General features: G+C 33.1%; 2 protein-coding genes across 4 annotated transcripts; both read right to left on the reverse strand.

The window, feature by feature from the left end:
* Window positions 1–131: 131 nt before the first annotated feature.
* Window positions 132–5025, reverse strand: LOC106718131 (putative inorganic phosphate cotransporter). Its single transcript, XM_045679560.1, has 8 exons — window positions 4815–5025; window positions 4302–4507; window positions 3706–3945; window positions 2947–3156; window positions 2543–2710; window positions 1832–2048; window positions 1225–1463; window positions 132–430 (listed from the first exon to the last, which is right to left on the reverse strand). The coding sequence occupies exons 1-8, from the start codon at window positions 4849–4851 to the stop codon at window positions 200–202; spliced, it is 1548 nt and encodes a 515-aa protein (XP_045535516.1). The 5' UTR covers window positions 4852–5025; the 3' UTR covers window positions 132–199.
* Window positions 5026–7134: 2109 nt separating this feature from the next.
* LOC106718100 (putative inorganic phosphate cotransporter) lies at window positions 7135–17176 on the reverse strand. Of its 3 annotated transcripts, none has more exons than XM_014512103.2 (9): window positions 17121–17176; window positions 12358–12407; window positions 11436–11659; window positions 10274–10510; window positions 9184–9390; window positions 8727–8900; window positions 8295–8511; window positions 7779–8017; window positions 7135–7390 (listed from the first exon to the last, which is right to left on the reverse strand). In XM_014512103.2, exons 2-9 carry the CDS (start codon window positions 12389–12391, stop codon window positions 7175–7177), a joined length of 1548 nt encoding a protein of 515 aa, XP_014367589.2. In that variant the 5' UTR covers window positions 12392–12407; window positions 17121–17176; the 3' UTR covers window positions 7135–7174. The 3 variants fall into 3 exon arrangements, with proteins under 3 accessions (XP_014367589.2, XP_014367590.2, XP_014367591.2); XM_014512104.2 differs by lacking the exon at window positions 17121–17176 and adding an exon at window positions 15799–15894; XM_014512105.2 differs by lacking the exon at window positions 17121–17176 and adding an exon at window positions 12486–12514.
* Window positions 17177–20571: the final 3395 nt, after the last annotated feature.

Raw genomic sequence — 20571 nt, forward strand, 5'->3', positions numbered from 1 at the left:
GAGGATTGTATATTCGGTTGTATTCGTTGTCGCGTGACGCTTCACACACGACTTTGATTAATTAAAACCTACCTTTCGTCAAGGACAAACATCAGAGTCAGTGTAACAATGATGAAAATAATCAAAATTAGTGCCTTAATATGCTATTATATTTAAAATAAATAGTGGTAAGTATTTAAATTATGTACAGTCATTAAAATCAATCCTTAGCGATTGGCGAGTGATCGTGTTTGGGGTGTACAATTTTCTTCTCAGTGTCCGTTGGTCTTTTCTTGAATGTTCCATGTTTCCATCCCGGTGGGTAACCATATTTTTCAACATCGTCCCACCATTGTTGCTCTCCCGATCCCCAAATTACGTAAACAACGTTTGTGCCAACCAGTACTGCGAAGACTGCCCAGAATGCTATCCGCCATTGCTCAACAGTTTGCTGAAATATGTACATATAGTTGATATTAAAATGAAGACAAGGTAATAAACAACCGCGCTAGCTATATTATATTTTACGTTACTTGAATATGTCATATAAAATTGACAGCATATTATGATAGTCATCTGAGATATATCCAAGGCCTTTGGAAACATACTGTGCTATGCGATCATCTAATCATAATCAAGTACTTTTATTTACTTTGATAAGTAAAGATAGAACAGTGGATGGGACTTTTTATTAATATCAATGCTCAATAATTTATACTATAGAAGATGGTAAAGTGTTAATTCTATTTATGCTTTCCCCTAACCCTAACAACTCTAATTAACTACTGTATTGCATTTAATTGAATAACATTATTTGCGTTTAAAAGTAATTGCTGCATCATTTCCTTCAGGCGCTTAATACTTAAATTACGTATTACGGTTGAAAAAGCGCGTTGGTTTCCTGTTGACTTGTTAACCTTTAACCGAAAGAAAGTCACTCAACCGAATAGTAATGTCCCGTAACAAAATCGATTGTGACGTAACACGACATAATTTTGTCTTTTTTACTGGTAAATAAGATTACCTTGTGATGTTCAATCGAACAAAATTTTTTATAACAAAAGGGGTATTCGAATATGCAAAAACGTTATAACGCTAAAACGGAAATGTAGCTCGCATTAAGAAATAACGATATTTTTTGACTATTCTTTTGGATATTTCTAGTATTCTTTTAAATTAATTCCAGGAAATTTAAATATAATGTTATGAACGAATGAAAAGGATTACTACATAAAGGATACTTACATCAGGCGTTAACAATCCTATCAAATATGGTGTAATGATTCCTGATATAGCAGCAATTCCGTTCACGAATGCTGAGCAAGTACCAGCATAGTTAGGAGCTATGTCCATGGCATTTATCTTAACGCTGCTATAGAATCCTCCCATGAACGCCATTGATGCAATAAATAGACCCACAGCCTGCAGGCGGTCGCATCCGGAGTACGAGGCCAATATTATAAAAAGCGCGGGTACGGAAGAGGCTGTGAAGTGAAAATTAGTTTCCTCAAAACTCAAATAAAATTGATAAAAATTAAAATTATTGCGTCATATCGATGTTCTAAGAAAGTTTAGATAGAAATATAGCAGAAATAAATTTAACACCAAAAATATAGTAGAAATTAATACATAAAATACTTTAAAATGCGTATTTAAAATAAAGATTTCACAATTCTGAGTCGATTCGGAGCAAGAGGAAGAATTACAGTGCATTGAAATAAATTGTAGTATAGAAACATGGGACAGGGAGAATTTAAACAGAACTTTGCAATGCTATTATCACGTTTGACTAGTTGATAACAATCATAAATAATCCAAAGAAACGGAGATATTAAGTTATGGCTTTACTAACAGACGGTTGTATAAATTTTCCTGCCAGTTGAAATGCTATGCCAGCCCTTCTTAATGCAGAAATCGCAGAGCCCAGCAAATATAAAGGAGCAAATGTACATCGCAATGTACGGCAGCGCGGACATAAGACCTGTCTCTTTAATGTTGAACTTAAGCACGTCGGAGAAGTATTTTGGTAGATCGGTGATCATCGTAAAGTAGCCCCAGTCGTGACCGATCTGTAAAAATTACAACATAACTAAGCTTGCATATTTGATAATTTTTGCTTTTTAAAAATGTTTAAGATTTATTTTTGAATTAATGAGATAGTTTTACCATTTTTGCATAAAAGCTTACAAACACAATATAGAATTCAAGAAACAAAGGAGCTTTTTTGTAGTCCTAACTTTCATTTGTATCTTCTTGGAAAAAAAAATATAACGTAATGTCACCTTGTAATCAGAGAATTAATTTCCCTAACTACCAAGATGGAACACTTAGATAAAATGGGCACAATAGTAAGAAACTTTATCGCCTTCATACTAAGTAATTGAAACAACTAGAATATGAAAACAAGAACTCTTGAAAAAGCATAAGCTCACCCACGTAAAATTTTATGTACATTTCTAGATTTTTCTGAAGTGTCTAGACACTAAATCTAGATTTAACTAAGTATTTTTGAATTGAATAAAAAATTCATTCTTTTCTTATAAATGAATGAAATAATACTTACAGCTGCCATTATAAGAACCCATAGCGGGCCAGATCTTAGCATCGCCTTAAATGGAACTGGATCCAATCTTTTATGTAAACCTGAAGCAGCCACGTTATTGTTCAAATAATTCCTCTCCTGGTCGGAAATGTAAGGATGGGAATTAGGTGTACTGTAGCATAAAAGGACCTGAAATAATTGGACAATTAGAAATGTAGAACTACGGTATTACTTCTTAGGGAAACGGGGTCAAATTAAACGATAATGTAATTTCTATAAAAATATTTAAGTTGTTTTTTTCAGTCGTTATCATAATATTGATTGGGAAAAAAGATCCATTATTTTAGGTATATTGTTGACCTTGTAAATCAAAGTCAACATTTCCATTTGGAACGAAAGAGATGAACGTATTGATATCGACTTACCCAAAATATGAACCAGATCATACCCAGCCCTCCAAAGACATAGAATACATTGGCCCAATCACCACCATTTGCTAAGAGTATACCGGAAAGGTAAGGACCAAATATGTTACCGATCTGAGCTCCACCAAAAATCATAGCTCCAAAGAGTGATCGCTCAGAAGGCGGTACCCATCTAGCTAATAAAAGTACAAACGCTGGTGTAACTGGACCCTGAAATACCACAGAATTAAAGAAATTTCTTGATGAAATAAACATTCCATTAAGAAAAAAATCATATTAATCTCAAATCATACTAATATTATAAATGCGAATATTTAGATAGATGGATGAATGGATGTTTGTTTGAAGGTATCTCCAGAATGGCCAAATGGATCTTGTTGAAATTTGGCATAGATGTAGAACATAGTCTGGCAGAACACATAGGCTACTATTTAAGTTTTTTTTTTAATTCCGTGCCGACGAAGTCGTGATTTTGAAACTTTCTACTAAGAAAGAATTCTTTTAAGGTTTAAGTAAACATTATTTTGTGTATTTTCCAAGTTTTTGCAATGGACATTGATCAATTTGAAATATGGAAGGATATACGTATGGAAAACTTGCTGGCGTACTCCATGAGTATTACGTAAACATTTCGATTTCCGTCTTATGAGATACATATCTAAATCTTTATTTAAGATACTGAACAAATTTGATAATAATGATGTAAGAATGATAAATTATCCGATTACATAAAATTTGTAGACCTACTGACTATCTTACCTCGCCAAATCCTTCTATGACCCGCATTATGAACAACCCCACGGCACCCCACATACTAACAACCCAGGGGGTTAAAGCTGTTGCTATGGAAGTGACCAATAAACCCAAGCCAACTGTCCATTTGCCTCCAAACTTTTCAGCCAGTAGTCCTCCGGGTAAGTGAGTTAACACGTAACCGTAGTAAAACGCGCTTAAGAGAAAGCCTTGTGTTGCTTCACTCCAATCATAACGATCTCGACCCTAATTTGTAACAATAACTTCTATTATACAATGCAGTTCGAATAGATTTCAAACATGGTCAAGATTTTGTAATTCCAGTGGATCTCGGTTTTAAATCTGTTTTGGCTTTGTCAATGTTTTGAAACTAAAAAAAATATTTGGCGCAGTTGTATTCTTAGATAATTTTGCTGGTTGTTTATTGCAGCGCGTTGCGCTTTACAACTGCCATAAAGATAATATTATGCGTATAGATACTAAATGCTGTCGAAAATAAAGACCAGTAAAGATGTTTAGAAGAACGTAAATAAATACGCATTTAATTAAGGAACCACCAAAGACTGGAAATATTTTGCGAAGTTAATTGGAAATACACTTACTTCAAAGTAAACAGTACTGTTACTTCCTCCAGATCCGGAGACATCACTATTGTCAGGGCAAGTCTCTCCTACTATGTGCTCTGAGGATTCGGTATGCAGAACCATTTGTGTGATAGTCATACTGAGACATACCCGCATCGTGAAAGCGTTTGCCAAAGCAAACAGACCCATAATGCCAAGAACATAACGTTGAGGTATGAAAATCACTGAAACATGTTCAAATATAATGTAGAAAATTATCTAAACGCAATTTAATTCAAGGAAATTTAAATGTATTTTTAACTTTTAGTTATATCTACACGGAGTACTAAATTTTAATTAGATCTTCTAGCAACAGAAATTAGAGCTGTATGTTGTATGTGATAGTTTGTAAAATGTAAATTTCTTCGTATTATTTAAAAATGTATAGTTACTAAGTCGGAATTCGTGATCTCTGTCCAAACCCACCGGTCACAGCTTGGATTTTTAATTTTACATTTGTATATTCATTGTTAGAAAAAAAAAGTTTCATACCTCGATTCAAAATAAGCCTCCATCCTTTCAAAGCCATGGAACATAAATCAAAAACACCTTTTCGTAATCAAACACAACGAGCGATATGCACTCACACAACATACAATGTTGTGCTATAGTGGATATGTGACGCTGGACCTGTCAAATTCCGCAAACGTAGACATGATACTGTTACTATCAACTGGTGTTGAGATAAATACGAGATGGCACACCCGATACATAAGCGACAACAACGTTTTAAGAGAAAAATACAGTCCGAGTAACTTGCGACACAGATTGTAACTCACTACAAGATATAAAAACAACTAATTTCGAAAGACTTTTTTCCTTGAATATTTTTTCCTTTTAATAAGTTAATGGAACAATGATACATTTTATCTGTATGCTAATTAAAATAAACAAGTCTTGGATACATATTTTATTACCCGACTGACTCGGAAGGGAAATATGGTTTTCGCGCTTAATTATGTTTATATTTTAATAACTTTGTATCAGAGTACGACAAACGCGATATTAAATTTTAAAGTGTCATTCGATTTGAATTCATCTCCTATAAGTATTGTTTTAATTAACTAAAATTAACGTTATTTTGCATTTAAACCTTATCAAGAACTACAGTAGTTATAGTTACAACTACTGTAGATCTTCGGTAGAACTTGATAGCAACTTCAACTTAATAAACTAATGCATTCCTAAACAACTGAGACAGTATTTGATGAACTCTTGGTAATATTAATAAGACGCCGAAGAATTGAATGGAGTAAAACAGCTTATGTAGATAATTTCAATCTTGAAAACACAAGATATGTTTCTACTACTTATAGCGTCGGAGGCTCATGGGTTAGCACTTGACTTATCTTACCCTTGACTTACAAGTCCAGGTTCGATATCCGCTATGTGCCAATGTATTTTTCGACTTTCTAATTTCGGATAGACAATGTTTTACCTAACCGTAAAAACGTGTAACTTGCATATATCTGGGAAGAAAATTCGGAGATATGTGTGAAGCCAATCAAAAGCAGTAGGCCTCCGAGGATGTCTAAGGCCCAGTCACACTTAACCCATCGGCTAAAGGCATGCTTATTAGAACTACTAACTTTATGATACAGAAATATAGATTATTAACAATGCATCTGTATTGCAGAAAAAAATCAACACTTTTTAACTCATCTTTTTACCATCGATAGATGTCAGTGACATTATCTATAATCACAAAGAATGTGACGTCACAAATATTTGAAACATAGCTGAGTCATAGTGAATAAGTAAAGAATTTCCATTGCTTTTATCAAAGTTATAAATAAAAAAACAAAACTGACGTCTTTCCATTTTTCTGTCGGACAGATTTTTACGACTATGAAAATAAAATAAAAACTAATATAGTAGAAAGGAAGAATAGTGAAAGGCCAAGAATAGCGTGTATGGAATAAATGAAAGAAGATGACGTGTCGTATCAAGTAACAAAAGGTAACAAGTACAAGAAACAAAATGTTGAAGGTTTCTCTACTGACAAGGACGGAGTGTGATAAAGATATTTTTAAAGGGCTATGTCCATAAATACAAATACACCACAAATAATTTCATGAAAGCTGCGTTATTAGCTCTTTTGTTTGCTCATAACAAAGATAATAATCGGAATATTTACCAAAAATTTATACAAACATCCTTTAACATTAGTTGTTTTTTCATATCTTTATTAAGAAACCAGGCCCACATTTGCTTTGCTACGTTAACCTATTTTTTGACTAATAAAATATTTGCTTAGAACTTAACAAAGTGGTTTAATAAGTTCTATTATGATTAAGTTTTTACTATCGATTTTGATGACGACTTCGTATAAAAAGTTTTTAATGCATAATTTAAAGCAACCAAAGTAACTACAAGAGAAATGAAAATTAATCCTAGACTAGATTATTCAGTGATAGAAGAATAGATAAATAGTATTAGGGCTAATATCTTCGTGCCCTTTTTCCTATGAGGGGCCGGTGCAGTATGGACTATTTTTTTCATATTATGTCTATAAGTCTTTGTATCTGAATTCGCTTTTTTTTACATAATAATATCTGAATTGGGTTCCTCGGGATCAAGTTAATTATTTTATATCGTCTCTATAGTATGTTTATTGTAGCAAATTAGCGTTTATCTGGTCAGATCGGGATATTCTTATTTGAAATTCTCCAGTTTTTGCCTTTTCATGAATTCCTTGGTTTATATCAGTTTAGTTTCTCTGAAGCATTGCTACAATTTGGTATTACAAAAACACTGTTTTTTTTTTATGATTTATTGTAAAAAAAAACATAACAATAACAACATTTGCTTTACTTATACACATATTATTCACTAGACTTAAAAAATATATATCACTTTTTCTCCGTAGTTTCACTTTCTTTTGATTCCTCTGCGTCTTTCGATTTAGTCGGCAACGGACCGTGCTTCCATCCTGCAGGATAGCCATGCTTCTTAACATCGTCCCACCAGAGCTGATCTCCTTCGGCGAATATTAGGTAGACGATGTTGGTGACAACCAACACGACTAAGCAAACCCAGAATGCTACACGCCATTGCTTTAGGGTAGACTGAAAAAAAAAAATTGCCTTTAGTAATGTGTTCTTTTGTCGTCGAACTTTGTTAAATTCGTATATCATTTGATTTATGTAGTTCTAAACATTACAATCTTAGATTTTAGGCAACAACCATTAGAAGGTTATAAGTTAATATCTTTCTGTGATATTTGAGCCTGATATTGCCTTAGCGTTTCGTATTACAGAACTGTCTAGTTCGTAGACAATTAAAATTACATTATTAGACCAAGTGTACTAATAAATTGCCCTTTAAGATAATAATAAAAAAAATAAGTTCACTGTGATACGAAGGAATAGACTACTTGAACTTTGTTGACAGACTAAACAATTTTATAAACGTGCCATCTATCAATAGATTTATAAAAGAATAAAAAAAACTTACATTTGGTGTAAGAAGTCCAATCAAATAGGGAGATATAATTCCGGAGACGGCTGCAATACCGTTTACTAAAGCGGTAGTGGTACCAGCATAGTTGGGCGTAATATCAAGGGCGTTGATCTTCATACCACTGTAGTATGCTCCCATGAGTGTCATCGCAAAAATGAACCAAAACACAGCCAGAGTGGTGTCACAGCCAGAGTATGAAGCGAGGATGATGCAAATACCGGGGCCAGTGGCGGCTGGAAAATTAATTAGTAATTTTCAATAATAATAAGCTGAAAAAAACGGTTTAATATTGTATTTTAAGTACAGTGATACTGCTCAGTCTGTGTCTGGACAGCTGGTCTACGCCTTTGTGACAATATCACTTGCCAGTTATAGTATGTTGATAGAAATTTTAAGTATATTCTAAGTTTTTTTTTCAAGAAAAAGACGTTAGTCAATCATTTGCTGCAAAGAGAAGAGAAAAAGAAATAGCGGCAAACATACAGATTGTTATATACAAACAACTTATACCTATGGTAGTATAAATCTTCCGAGCATTCTTGAGGCTATGATATCCTTTCTTGATGCAGAAGTCGCAAAGAAGACCGAAGAAGAATGAAGCGATCCACATCGCTACGTAAGGCAGGGCAGATAAAAGACCAGCAGATTTGATGTTAAATTTAAGAACATCTGTCATGTATTTAGGCAGATCTGTAACCATCGTGAAATATCCCCAATCATGACCAATCTGCAAAAACACCCGAAAAATAACTATTTAAATTCTGAAGTAATTAATTAGAAAATAGCAACTTATGATTACGCCATCTTTGCAAAGTTTAGAGTAAGTTTATGTTACACGAGAGTTTACGAAAATCTGGTGTAAACTTGCATCAACAGATGGCACTCTTACAAAAATAGGTTTAACTAATAAGTCTAACGATTCGTATCAGTTCAAATACTTACAGCCGCAATGATTAAAGACCAGAGAGGAACTGATCTCACAAGCGCCTTCCACGGGACGGGATCCAAGTCTGCCTTCTGGCTGTGTATCAACGATGTCACATTTTCATTCAAGAATTTCTTCTCCTTGTCTGAGATGTACGGGTGTGTATTTGGCGTACTGTAGCAGAATATACTCTGGAATAACAAACAAATCGTGCTGCTTAGAATTAACCGAAACCGACGTAATCTAATAATGTAAAACTTTGCATTTGTCTATAGTCTTCTACCACAAATAAGGTGAAGCTTGAAATATTAAGAGGAATATAAAAATTACCATATTCAGTATTAGTATCAATTAATATAGGTATCTATTTTCAATTGCTTAACATAGTTTTCCATCCTATTTTTTAAACGTAGTTGCTTATCAGTTAGTGGTCCTACCAAATATTAAACTGTATAAAGAAGAATATATTCTTACCCACAAGATAAACCAAATGAGACCCAATCCACCGAACATGTAGAACACATTATCCCAAATACCGTTGTGCATAATCAGACCGGAGAAGTAGGATCCAGCGATGTTACCAATTTGCGCGCCTCCGAAAACAATGGCACCCATACGGCCTCTTTCCTCCTTCGGCGACCATCTTGATAGCATCACCATTAATCCGGGCATCGTAGGACCCTAAAATAAAATAGCAATTAAGTTATTTTTTAAGGTCTCCTAATTTTAAAGATAAGACAATGGTTACAAACGAACATCCAAACATGTGGTCGTGGGTAGGAATTCCGTCGTTCGACTAACTTTTAAAATGTTTGTAAATTTAAACAAAAGTTTTATCACTACTAGTTGTTACAAGAAAAAATCTTCAGATATATGTATATCTTAAATATCAATGTGGCCATCTTTCAGTTTACTATCTACTGCGCTGCATCAATTTTGATTACATGTAAAACATCGAGGATTAACATAATCCTCAAGTGCGTTCCTTATCTGAACGACACTTTCGAGTTGAAAATGTGGTAAAACATACATAATTTTTATTTAAGTTTTACTACTTATTGAAATGCAAAATTTAATGTTTTGCGAGTTAAGTATTTTGCATTTAACATCTTACTTTGAATAGAATATTATTTTAACGACAGATATTAGACGTCCGTAAAGTAGAAAATAACACCGTAATATCCTTTGTAACATTTATTTGTGATGGTTCAAATAATACTTGAAATTACAACATAAGTATGCTCGCCACCCGTCACGTTCCGTCTCCCGAAATGACGAAAAATAATTTGGTGGGGTTCGGTTGGCCACGCCAAATGGAGGTCCGTGATCTCTGCCTACCCCTCTGGGTTACAGGTGTGAGTTGTATTTGTGTAAGTATGCATATGTAATACTACAACATAAAGCTGAAGTTGCGATAGTTTTATTAATATATTTTTACAATTCCAAAACAAAGTTAAATTTACTCGAATTTTATATCATTATTTTACTTAATTTAACTTCAAGATAATTTTCAGATTGGAAGTAGATTAAAATTAAATAACAGAAACTGTATGTAGTCACTTACCTCACCTAATCCTTCAATGACTCTAAGGATAAAGAGTGCAGTCGCTCCTCCCATTTTTACAGTGATTGGGGTGATGAATGTGCATATCGAAGTCGATAGTAAACCGAGACCGAGCACCCATTTGCCACCGTATCTCTCAGCCAGCATACCTCCAGGGATATGAGTCAGGATGTAACCGTAGTAGAATGAGCTGAGAAGCAACCCTTGTGTTGCTTCACTCCATTCGAAAACAACCACCTAAGAAGAAGAAGAATTGTAGACGGTGAACTCTCCTCAGTTTTTATTTTACACAATTCTTTCTACGTTTGAATATATCATTTAGAATTTGTTACAGTTAAAATCATAAGTGCAGCCTATATATCATTACTTAAGCTTATTTCAAGATATTAAATTTAACTAGGATTTAGATAAGGTATGTAGGTTTGGGCTCAGTTTTATCGTGCACTTGATGCATTATCTTTTACATCACAACTCTTTAGAATTGTTATATTATGAAAATTCTATGAATTTCAAATCTATCACTGCCACTGTACTGTAAAATAAAAATATTCAAATAACAAACTATCTAACACGTTTTATGTTATCCTATTACATTGCCACACTCACCTAAAATACATAAAACCAAAAGTGTCTTACGTCGCCTTTTGCCTTTTTTTTAATTAAGATTTTCTAGTAAAGAGGTATCTAAATTTAAAGCAATATCTTAAATAAAACTTTTGCATATCAGATCAGATTCCTCTGCCCATTATATACAAGTAAGAGATAATTAAAAAACGAAAAGAACGACTGACTGTACCCCTATGATACTTACTGACACTAACTGATGACTAAATGAGACCTCACTCGTCAAAATCGGTTCAGTTGATTAGCCTACAGGCGGTCACAATCTAACATAATATATGACATAAAAACTCGCATAAAAACATACATGCACGCAAAATACATTTCCTTCCTGAGTCAGTCAGGTACAGTACTTTTTTGTAACATATAGAGGCATAGAGAGCTTCAACGGGCTTGAGATGGCCGAACGAAGATAGCGTTTAGTCTAAACCTCGTTTAAGAGTAATTAATCTCAGGTCTTAATTACTCTTAAATAAGGTTTGGACTTAAGCCGTTCTAGATTAATTTATATACTTCTTGGTGGAATACTCATAGAACTTACATCGTCCATCCTGAGATAGCTCTGAAGATAACTAGCGCTACTATTGGTGACCACGTTCATGTCCGGACAGGCGTCCGGGTCATAGTGAGCGTCACCTTCCACTGCAACCGTCCGCTTCACCATCTGAGTGATGGCGAGGTTCAGGCAGACACGCATTGTGTACGCATTGGCCACAGCCAGCAGTGCCAGTATAGCCAACACATACCGCTGAGGTATGATGAATACTGCAATAGAATACACGCATGTTTTGTATAACAAAATGTAGATATGAATTGTCAAGGTCATGTTGCAAAGTTGACATTAACCGGCAATAACCGTACATCCTTGATGTGGAATGAACTGGAGATCATTACCCTGTCTAGTTATAATACAATAAAAAAAGACCTCATAATATGAGGAGTATGAAACGATTAAGCACCGCGCTAATATTTTTTGGAAGCAGTAAAATTTAAAACAAAAGAAAATATAACTTTGATATTTTTTTGGAACGAAGTTCCTTATCGCGCGTTGTGAAAGGGGGCTAGACGGAAAAAATTCTTACGAAAAGTTGTCACGACACTTTTTGCTATAGACGAATGAGCGCTACTTCACCATGGCAACGACGTGAAAATATATAACGAAAATTCATAGAAATAAAATGAACTTCTTATGAAGACTTAAGTTTTTTATTCATTGAATAAACATTGGTTCCTTCACTAATTAATTGAAAGGAACTTCGTTCCATCCGGGTGTCCCTTGACACCTCTCAAGACACCTTGACACCTTTTTTTTATTTTAACATCGAAATAAAAACATTATATTTTATCTATTTCTGCTTTATACTTGGATATTTGTATTTAACGGGAGATTTATTCATAAAATTAACAAATACAATTTGATATTGCTTAGTAAACATAAACAATAATGAAATGATGCTACTCACATTTTGATAAGGCAAGTCTCCATCCTGTAAGCATTTTGCTATTCTTATGTCTGAAATCAACAAAATCACTTTGATCAATTACATACTTTTCATTTGAACCCATAATTTTTTTTTTAAATTTCATTTACAGATTACAACTGCCACATTTGATGGATAAGACAATAGTACCTATAAGATGTTCAGAAGACGACTATTTGATAAAAATGTAATAAGGAAAAAATGCTCTGATGGTGTGTACTCGAGCGAGTCAGTTTATTTATTTTTTTACTCGAAAAGGAACACGATTATAGTTTCTATTGCTAGCACAATAAGGTCGGTGTAAAGAATGCCGATAGGGTAAGAAGTCATTATTCATGTCAACGTCAACAGAATGAGTTATCTTTACCGGAAAAAATCCGGAAACAGTTCGACATTGATTTTTTTCAAGGAAGGTTGACATCTCTCGACCAAGGACTGAGTATAAGTGAAAAGAGTATAGCATTTCTCGTTATCATCTTTTTCGTTGCATACTAAACGACGGGGCTTTGATAAAATCCGTTTAATTACGTCAAATGAGAATCAAAGAAGAAATCTACGAATTCAAGAAGACATTAAAAAATCTCCTCAATGCCATGTAAAAATTGGCATAATTAATTACAACTGTTCGTTACAGATTAGGTTTTCATTATGTCGTTTTAATGAAATAATCTTTACTATAAATTATGTTAATTTTAATAAGCTTTAGTTTTCTTACAAATGTTCCTTATAAATATTTGTTTAGTTATTACAGGAGAACTCAGTTTACTTAAAAAATGACAATTTTTAACTTTGATATAAAACCTTTTTCGTAATTTGTGTTAAATTCCTAAGATGATATAAAAATTACTTTGTTTTTTATTGCGTTTTATATTTCATTTTCTATATTGTGAATTAATTATGAATGCTAATTGGTTAATAAAAGATAGCAATTGTCTGACACCATAAGCCATGACACTATGGCACGATTTCTTTTATTATTATTATTTTGCTCGCACGTTCTTTATAACCATGTTTTTATGTAGATTATTTCTGTTGACGTTAACTTTTTCTCTTACTATTTATCCAAAATTGAATAGCAATTTTTGCATTTAACAACAAAATAAATGGACAAATAACAATAACATTTTTGTTGCTGTGCAAATTCTTAGTTTTCGCCTTTCCTTATCTGATTTGATACGGCCAAGGAAAAACCAATAACTTGTTCTTTGTGCACTAGCAATAACAAGGAGAATACAAGGGCAATAGCCTAAAGGTTGTTTTCGAGTCTGTCAGTCTGCATCTTCTTGATAAACATTATTATCTTCATGATTAATCAGTTTATAAAAAACAGATCACGTTATTGAAATTGAAGCTGTTATGTCAGTAAGGTCAAAAATTGGCCTATAACTTTTTGTACGACCATTGACGATTGACATTTTTGTTTAATTATTCTTACGCGTATTAATATAGGTTGTAACTCAAATATTCCTCAAAATGGAAAAGTCTCATGATCTATCTGATAGAAGATCAGTCGGGATAAAATAACGCCTTTGAAAAGTAATACAACGAGATTTCTTTCTGTCATGTGTTTACAGTTAAAGCTACGATAACTACCTAAATCATTAGGATATTTCAGAGTACTTTTAAATATGTTATTTAGTCAATAAAAATTGTAAAATATTCATTATCCTCAATAATAAAGGTCAGTAAGATGTAAGTGTTGTGCCACATCGCTTTGAGGTCAAACATTATTTTATGTCATAAGGATAATCTTCTTATGTGAGTTTCGAATGTGTACATTAAAAAAAAAACTTCTTTTACCTTATATGGTAAAGTATGCACGGGGACGCGTATTTGTTAAGACAAGAGAACAAACGGTTATTTTGATATTATTACCACTACCGTAGACAAATGTTATTACTTTCAAACTATAATCATAATCTTTATTTGAAGCTTTTGTCGTAATAAATGTTAAACATATTTGACATAAAATTTGATCGTTTACCGGACACTTTTTTAGGGTAAAAAATAAAAAATGATAGATTTAAGGATTCTTATGATATATTACGAGGCGAAATTTAACACCCGACTTTTGAAATGTTTAAATTTCATACATGATAACTGGCCTGTTATCAATTTCAGATAGAATCTCAATCTCAGCATGAATGAAAGTCATAAAAAAAAGTCTGGGCTTCAATTTACCATAGCCTTACTACTATATCAGATAGATAAGATACTGCGATACATTAGCATACTGCTAACAATATCATTATCAAGGACTGACAGAAAACTTACACCGCACTCTTCAAACGTCAAGATCTTTAAGCACAATTTCATGATGGTTCCGTATATATTGAATAATTTTTAAAATTTCATAGAAGTTAGTAAACGAGCAAGCGGTCTCTTCGTCGATATGGTGAAATGGCTGCCCAGAGAAAAAGCAGAGGAAAGGATCTACAGTTAAAGGATTTTCTTTTCTTTTTCATCCCTTACAATATCATATCCACCTTCCCTTCTCAATGTTTTTTAGGAAAGAAAATGCATCCACTTCACTGGTAGCAGAGAAGAAATAATAAAAATGAAACTACAAGAAATATTAAATTAGTTTCTGTGTAAGCTTGTTATAACTGTTATTTGAATTATTCAAGGGGTTTAGTTTTATAAAACTAATTATATTGTTAATCTTAGCTTTTCCCGTAAACAAAGCAACGAATCTAGTATATTTGATGTATTGAATCCTTCGACATTAATCGACATACACTAAAGTGTCGACTTAAAAACTTGCCTCATATATAATGTAATTTTTTCGCAATGATTTGTATACGGAAGTGTAGAATTCGATTGGTAAAATGCGAAACCAAGGCAAGAATTCCATCCAAGGTCAAAATAAGATAAACTAATAGCTTTCGGCTTCGGCGTAGTTTCATTGTATGAATGTTATAGTAAATTCGAACCTTTTCCGATCTTATCTCAATCGGAAAACGAAATGTAATCAATAGGTATTTCTTGAGATTTAGGATTTTCTGACATTATCTTTAACTAGCTCGTCTCGTCTATTTCCCGCGTACCAATACCTATATTGATATTATTAAATATATTTTATATTAACCACGTTCTAGTGTTTTTTTTTTTTGGGTGGAATTAAAACAGTTCAATTGTTCTAGAATGATTCTAACAGATTGATTTATTTATAACTAGCTATTGCCAACGAATCCGTCTGCGCGGTATAAAAAAAAACTTAACAAGTAGCTTATGTGTTCGACATATGCGCCAAATTTCAAATTTCATCAAGATCCGTTGCGGGCAACTGCTATATGGTTGCAGTTTTCTTGTGACTAAAAGATCGGAATATATTGTAAACATTTATGATTATTAATAAATAAATATTATTATTATTTTGACGATTAGAAATTTTCAAAAAATTATGAACAAAAAAATACTTACAGAAAAACTAAATAGAAAAAATTCACTATGATGATACTTGTATCAAAATGATAGAGTACACAGCCATGCTTTGAGGCGATAAAACAAATGTGGTAGCTCGAATCGTTTGGAATGGTATTACTGAGTTAGTGACGTGCGATGCCGATTACGTTGTAGTCTTGACTAAACATTTTACCGTTAACACGAAATTACACATTAAGTATAAGATTAAGTTTAAAGATTAACGTCTGTTTAGTTAAGTGCAACATATCGATTAAAGTTTAACCCGGACCGAAGTAATTTATTGTAAATTTTATAAGTCATGTCACAAAATGACTTATTTAAATTGTACGTGCTATATTTTAAATAGGAATTTGGCAAATTTGGAAGGTGCTAGATATATACCAAGTCAGCTTGGAGCCTAGATTTTAGATCTGAAGGGCACTCCAGTTATAATAAAGATTCAAATATTTTGGTCTTTTAATTAATGCGCCTCACTTATACAGTAAGTACACGTGCTAACAAAAGGCCTTAGATAAACGCATACGTAGTGGCAAATAAACAAATATATATAATAAATTCAATATATCTTTAGCAATACTAAACGAGCTTATTTTTTCTTTTTAGCAAAAATAAGCAAACGAGCAAGCGGCTACTTGAATTTGCCAGTATATCGACATGACCTTGCCTATAGTCCATAGAATCTGCATTCGCAGAAGCGTTGCCTATCTGTAATTGATAGGGGGACGGCAAAGAAAGGTGATATTTCTACCTGCTATGTTGAATCCCTCCCCCACCCTTCCCATCTCGTCCTTATAATAAACGGATAGCAATGGCAAGAGAACTAAAATTGGGCCTACGACACCCAAATTATATTATCAGACGAAACTCGGAATTACTTCCACTTCACGCCTCTCTTCTATGTGGTTCTGATATTTTAAAGGTTGAGCGTGATCCTTTGTATAACAATATTATTGCAGGCTCTGTCACTGTTAAAAATATTTTTAAATGGTGATGAAAAAAAATAGGTAGAAGTTAACAAAGTATACTATAATTTGCTAAAACTTTCACAATATTGAAATGGTATTCTTTATTATTTGAATAAAACTTAACCAAAAATGTCTTTCATAGATCGTTAACCAATATTTTATGATTTTATTAAATTAAATTTTTATTCAAAGTAATTTTTCAACAAATAATAAAAATTATATAAATATTCCCTTACCATTAATAAGCAATTAATGGGAAAATTTAAATTACGATCGAATTACAACAAATATAACTTTTATTTTATTTAGTAATGATAAATACAAAACAAAGTAAATGTTGAATTTAGTACTTACTATTTGGCTATGATAATCCTAATCATCGACTCGATCTCCTTTGTATGCGAGAGTTTTCTAACTGAAATCTTTTGCGTACTTTTGCGTAGTTTTGGAACATCATGCTATCAGCCTGATTGACGTTATCGTCTCCAGTCAACGCTTTTGTATCTAGCCGATATTGTTTATAGTATTATTATTATTAAGATGAAAGCGCCGGTTACAGGCAACGAAACATTTTATAAAGAACAAGCTTTTACCCGCGACTCCGTCCGCGCGGAAAAAAAATAGAAAACGAGGTAAAAATTATCCTATGTCCGATTCCTGGTTCTAAGCTACCTGCCCACCAATTTTCAGTGAAATCGATTCAGCCGTTCTTGAGTTATAAATAGTGTAACTAACACGACTTTCTTTTATATATATAGACTAGCTGTCTCCCGCGACTCCGTCCGCGCGCAGTTAAAAAATGAGGGAGGGGTTATGAAAAAATAGATGAATAAAATAGATGAATATACTCACAAAATTTCATGAGAATCGGTCAAGCCGTTTCGGAGGAGTACGGGAACGAAAACTGTAACACGAGAATTTTATATATTAGATTTATAACTTCGTAATTGTGCGGCTTCCTTAACTTTTCTTTAAGATAAGTTTTACAAATTATTACTATAACTTTAGAATGCAGTGATACGGTCGTATTGACTTGTATCGACATCCCTCAAATTACCTTTGGAAAAAGCAGAGACAACAATATGTATTAATACAACTGTCACATCAGTAGAGATCTACAGAAATATATATTAAGTAAAGTATGGACGATGTAGCTTCTTCGTACACGAGGTAACTTAAATCGTCAAATCTAATTTTGTATGGATGCGACGCGAGAATTACGTTGCGCGTTCCGTACAGATAGCGATCTATCGTCGACGAAAGTTCTGTTCGGCCACTACAGGCGTAGCGACTTGATATCAACTGTATATAGACTTTTTTCACGACGATCGTAACAAATAAGTTTCGAGCAACTGTTTTTGGCGATCACACATAGAAATATCGGCGACGCACGCTGTGTACAAATCTCTACGACATTATATAACATATTTATGACAGTGCGGTTCTCGCGAAATTTTATGCCGCGCACGGTTGCGTTGTGGAACGGTCTGTGCTCGGCGGTATTTCCAAACCAGTACGAATTAGGATCCTTGAAGAAACGCTCAGTTCTTCTAGTGTTGCGGATACCCATGGGCGTCGATGGTCACCTTGGTGTTCCCACCGCTCGTTTGCCCCCTTCCCTTATATAAAAAAAGAGTCTAAAATTGCTGTGTTTTAAAGATTTACGTTGCCTTGTGTACGAAGAACCTTATATGAAAGTAAATTATTGACAATAGACATCATCTTTTGTTAACCACTTGTGTCATAAATAATTTGTAATCCTCAATGAAATATGATCTTTTACTATATAGTAGTTTCATAGTTTTTGTGAGTCTGATTCTTTTCCTTATTCTTCTGTCTAAATACTACAATCGCAACATTCGCTCGCAAAAAAAACTAGTTGTCACTTTGCAAGTTTTTCACCTTAAATTCGTACGATAGATAACAATGATCTAGTTTGTTCAATGTCAACATTTGTTACAGAACATATTTTTGACCTCAATTATAGGTAAATTTTTCTATTTCATTAGTTACGAAACATGTGGATGAATGATACAGTAGAGTTTAATTGCACTGACGCCCAGGATTCAAACATATCGTCATCCCTTTGATTATCTTTAAAGACTACTATATTTTAGATCCTCTCTGTGCACTTTTCCTACTTACATATATATAAGGTTGGTTATTTTAAAAGTGGAAATTTAATTTTTTTATTTTATTTTAAGTGACAAAAATAATTTATACGATGAATTCGAAGATACGCCTTATTGTTATTCCATTATTATATATCTTTTAGCCTGTGTAACTGTACGATTATTATGCTTATTAAACCAGTTTTACTTTAAATTTCCCTCAATTACCAGTTAATTGCTTTTACAAACTAATTTAAAATTAAAATTTTATTAGTAATATGTTATATCCATGTGCCCTGTTTTGATGTAAATAAAAGAAAACGGCCTTATGAGGTTTACTGATGGATTTTTATTTTTTCAATTATACTACACAAATGGTATCGCTAAAATGGCGAAGTGTACACTGACCCATATCTATATATATATATATATAGATATGGGTCAGTGTACATATATATTGTATATATATATATATATATATATATATATATATATATATATATATATATATATATATATATATATACATACAACAAGTTACAAATGACTATTATTGTATATAGAAGAGAGGTTGTAAAGAAAATATATTTCCCACTTCTATCCTACCGCTCCCCCCAGATGTACATTCTCTTCCCTGCCTTTCCTTTTTTCAAAAGGTTAAAAAGTGCAAGGAAGATAAAGCTTGTCATATGATCAAAAAGATATTCTACCGGATATATCAAATCTCTATATGCATATAAAATACCTATATATCAAAGTCCGTTGATACTGATGTTATCTATATCTATATCTTGGCATCTTAGCCTTTACTTGTGGTCCAATCTATGAGTCAGCAAACTTGGATTGCCTAAAACAAATAAGTATGCAGATACCGTCCTCATATTATGTTGGTATGTGTTGAAAAGGAGTTACGTTACGTAAAAGATTTAAGCCCTCATTATGCAATAGGAGGCTCTAGATAATGTCAAAAAAGACTTGACTTCACGTCAGTCAAAAGGTTGAGATAAGGCGAAAGTTGTTGTGTTTCGCTTGATCGAATTTAAGGTACTTGAATGTGGATTTCGACTGCCGTGAAACTTTTATTGACACATTTTACAATCTCTGTTTTTTCAGAAACAGCATTTGTATCACTGCAGTACAGACCGACAAAGTTATCAGACCTTGTGGGTATAAGTCAAACTAAATTATGATAGCACACTAGCGCCCTCCTGTCAATGTAAAATAAATGATACAAAGTTTCTATGCTAATGTAGTTTTTACTTTTTTCCTAAGAAAACTTACCACGAAATAGATATACCATATAGGTCGGATACTACTTGATTATAAAGATCCCATAGCATAATAGCAAAAATCACATTTGACAGTATGTTAATAAAGTCAGGTAAAAGGTTACGATAAGGTTACGATTTTAAACACATGGAAGTCTTAATATATGATATGGTTTTATGAGATCTCGATTTGTACAAATTATGTGTGAGAGATGTGACGAGTTAGCTTTGCTTGTATTTGTATCTTTAAGTGTATGTTTGATTACTTAGAATTTTATTCAATATCGTCTCCGAGTTACTGAATATCTCCGCAAAAATATGTCATGCTACATTCTAAATTACGTGCTGATAAATATCAGATATTTCATTGTCGAATGTCGAGATAACATCAATGTTTAGGTCCTTATCATATCTGCTCTATCTTAT

The sequence above is a fragment of the Papilio machaon genome, chromosome 10 (assembly GCF_912999745.1).
Source record: "Papilio machaon chromosome 10, ilPapMach1.1, whole genome shotgun sequence".
NCBI classification, from domain to species: Eukaryota; Metazoa; Arthropoda; class Insecta; order Lepidoptera; family Papilionidae; genus Papilio; species Papilio machaon.